Source organism: Athene cunicularia, assembly GCF_003259725.1.
Source record: "Athene cunicularia isolate RWA chromosome Z unlocalized genomic scaffold, athCun1 chrZ_part2, whole genome shotgun sequence".
NCBI classification, from domain to species: Eukaryota; Metazoa; Chordata; class Aves; order Strigiformes; family Strigidae; genus Athene; species Athene cunicularia.
In genome coordinates this window covers 9,082,796-9,085,955 of record NW_020799143.1, presented here as the reverse complement: position 1 = coordinate 9,085,955, position 3,160 = coordinate 9,082,796, and the positions used below count along the sequence as shown (strand labels likewise).

At 44.2% G+C, this 3,160-nt stretch overlaps 1 protein-coding gene across 1 annotated transcript in view; it reads left to right on the top strand.

Annotated features, from left to right (window-relative positions):
- Positions 1-1,303, top strand: part of GADD45G (growth arrest and DNA damage inducible gamma) — a 17,319-nt gene extending 16,016 nt beyond the window's left edge. Inside the window, exons 3-4 of the mRNA XM_026866321.1 lie at positions 52-265; positions 642-1,303. Coding sequence (XP_026722122.1) covers positions 52-265; positions 642-752 — 325 coding nt within the window. The 3' untranslated portion in view covers positions 753-1,303. The remainder of the gene's footprint in view (positions 1-51; positions 266-641) is intronic.
- The last annotated feature ends 1,857 nt before the right edge of the window (positions 1,304-3,160 follow it).

The following is a 3,160-nucleotide window of genomic DNA, read 5'->3' as shown; positions in this document are numbered from 1 at the left end:
GGCGCCTTCGGGGCTGGCCGCGGGGCTCAACGCGCCGCTTCCATCTCGCAGAGACCCCGACAACGTTGCTTTCTGCGTGCTGGCCACGGACGAGGAGGACGAGGGAGACATTGCCCTGCAGATCCACTTCACCCTGATCCAGGCCTTTTGCTGCGAGAATGACATTGACATCGTGCGGGTGAACGACGTGGCCAAGCTGGCTGCCATCGTGGGGCCCAGCGAGGAGTCTGGGGAGCCGCGGGACCTTCACTGCATCCTCATCACGGTGGGTGTGTTGCAGGAGGTGAGCCATGCGTGGCGTGCTGTCCTCCAGGGCTGTGCTTGCGCTACCGGCCTCTGCACGGGATGGTTAAGACTGTCAGGGTGGCCCCATATTCCCACTGGTGGCCAAATCCTCTTCTGGGCAAGGAAAGTGGGCTCAGCACACACTATACAGCAAGTCAGCTGAGTAGTAGTAGTAGTAGTAGGCTATGCTGCTCGTAACTGGATTTCCCCCGTTGTCCACGAGGGTAGTATCTCTGCTTCCTTCATTGAAACTGTCTGAAAATGCCTTGCTTCCTAAGCTAATGCTTCTGTAAATATTATGATGACCTCAGCTGGTGAGCAGCGCTCATGATGTGCCACTTTTTTCTTTCTGACAGAACCCAACTGAAGATGGCTGGAAGGATCCAGCTCTGGAAAAGCTGAACTTATTTTGTGAAGAGAGCCGAAATGTGAATGACTGGGTGCCAACTATCACCCTGCCTGAGTGATGGTGACCCAGTGTATTGGGGAGGCTGAAACCTTTGTTGCATTCTCAATGTGGTGTGGGTTCACCGAAGTGTGCAACAAGCTGCTGATTCCATGGATTAGCCTGGTCAAGAGACTGGATTAAAGTCACTCAGACTGGCATGCAGTGAGCTCTTACAGAGAAGAAAGAGGAGAACACCTCACCTCACCAGTGAGCCTCGGTAGGCTGCAACCATGGAGAGGCTGACATACCATGGAACTGAAAGAAGTATTGTGAGTTTCCTGGTCAAGTGGAGCTGTTTCAGAAGGCAGAAAGAAAGTTGGGGGAAGTGGGCCAAAACTTTCCAGAACTGGATGGAGTACTGTAACTAGGAACTGATGGTTCCTGGGAAACACAGTTTTCAATATTTGGTGGACTACCAGGGTCTGGTTACCAAGACATACAGAGACTCTAAAGTGGACAGACTTCATCAGGCCTCTTGGGTCACTCTGCAGAACTGGTTTAATAATGCAATAATTTTTATTGAAGTATTTGCTGCTATTGAAGCTTTCATAATAAATTTTTGACAATTAATTTCTGGGAGTGTCTTGCTTACTGGGTGGGGAAGCATGTCACTGAAATACCACTGATGTTTTGCTCATGTGCTGTGGTCAAAGGTATACTCCACACTAATGGAGCTATTGCACTATGTTCTGTCCTGGGCCAGCTGAATGAGGAGTTGTGCTGTCCAAGTTGATAATTCAACTTTTCACCCTCGTGTAACAGCTGCTTATTGCAACAGCTTGCGAGACTAAGGAGCTGCATGCTTAATGAGCTCACATATTGTAATAGGTGGTCTTTGTAGTCTACTGAAGGAACACAATACTTGTTAGAAACATGGATTTTTGGAATACAGACCTCCAGTAAATTGCATCATTAGTTCATAAATGTGACTTAGTAAGACTTATTCAGAGCTGCAGTGTTCCCACTTGACAGAAACAGCTTAAACATTAAGGGGGAGCAGCAAAACCCCTTAGATGTCAAATACATCTAACATTTGCTTTGATTAGCATGACATCGTTAAATCTAAAACTAGCTAATAGTGAATGAATATTACATCTGCCACAAGCTGTTCTCTGATTGCCATATGCTATAACAATAGAAGCTGTCACTCCAGAAGCCAATTTTGTGAAACCTAATTGCATGACAACACCAAATTAAGTCCAAAACAATTTTAAGATGGTGTGGCCTTTTTCAGAGATCCTGTTGTGGAAAGTTAATATGGGTCATCTGATATGTCCTTACATTAAAAGGGAAAATACCACCCCATTTCTGTGCACAGTCTATATGTGTGCTCCAGGACTTGACATTAAAATGGCATGGTAATGATCTCCAGAGAGCAAGAAAGCTAAACTACTCACTTCCTCTATAGACACTAAAAATACTCAGTTATCACAATTACATTTCCTCTAGGCTAGCTTGTAGTGATTGACAGCAGCACTTGCTGAAAAGTAGTCATTTCTACATGGGGTATCTTGAACAGTTGTGGTTTCTGGGAAGCTGCGTGCTCTCTGTTTCATTGTTCCTGATAAGGGAAGTTCAAATTCAGCTCCAGCATTCCTGGAATATGCTCCCTTGTATAGGAGGTATCTAGCACTGCTTGTCCTTTGTGGCTGTTTTGTGAGAGGCTGTAGGATGGCAATGTAACCAGAGTTTAGGCTGAAGCAAAATCTATAGGGGCCTCAGATCTCTGCAAGTGTTCCTTCTTGAACTTAAGATAGAGGAATTTCTGCACAGACTGTTTTTCTACTGAACCTGACTTCATCAACTGCTGTCTGCTCTAGAACTTTGAGAAAAGTCACACAGATAAACTAAGAGAATAAACAACTTTGGCAGCTGTGATAACAGAAACTGCCTTTAGGGCAATTGCCTTGATACATAGAAAATAATCAAGTCTGGACACTTTATTATACATTTTTATATTTTTCCCTTAACAAATGCAGCTTTCTTCCTGCAGATGTACAGGCAGCTGTATATCTGTTCTTTGCCTGAGGCCTAATCAGTCCTCAGAGCCAACAACAGGTTAAAGTGAACTGTCCTGAAATCGACTTTTATGTAAAGTGTCAGCATTACTTTACAGCCTTGAGTGGTTTAAACAAAAGCCTGAGAAGATTGAAGGAAATTCTCAAGCATGTATACAATTATGTATACAATTAAAATATAGCAGAGAAATGCAATTGATTTCTTAGTTGAGGCAGTAGGCATAGGTAGTTGTACCCAGTAGGAAGTTTAACTTTCCAGCTTTATGGAAGAAATATATTATGCAGCAAACAATGAAATTAATGAAGCAACACCAATATACCCTTGCAAGGATGTTGCCTCTTATCCCTTAGAAGATAAGAGGCTGGCCTTTGTTTCCCCAGGAGCTTTATGAAGCTGTAAGCTGTGCCT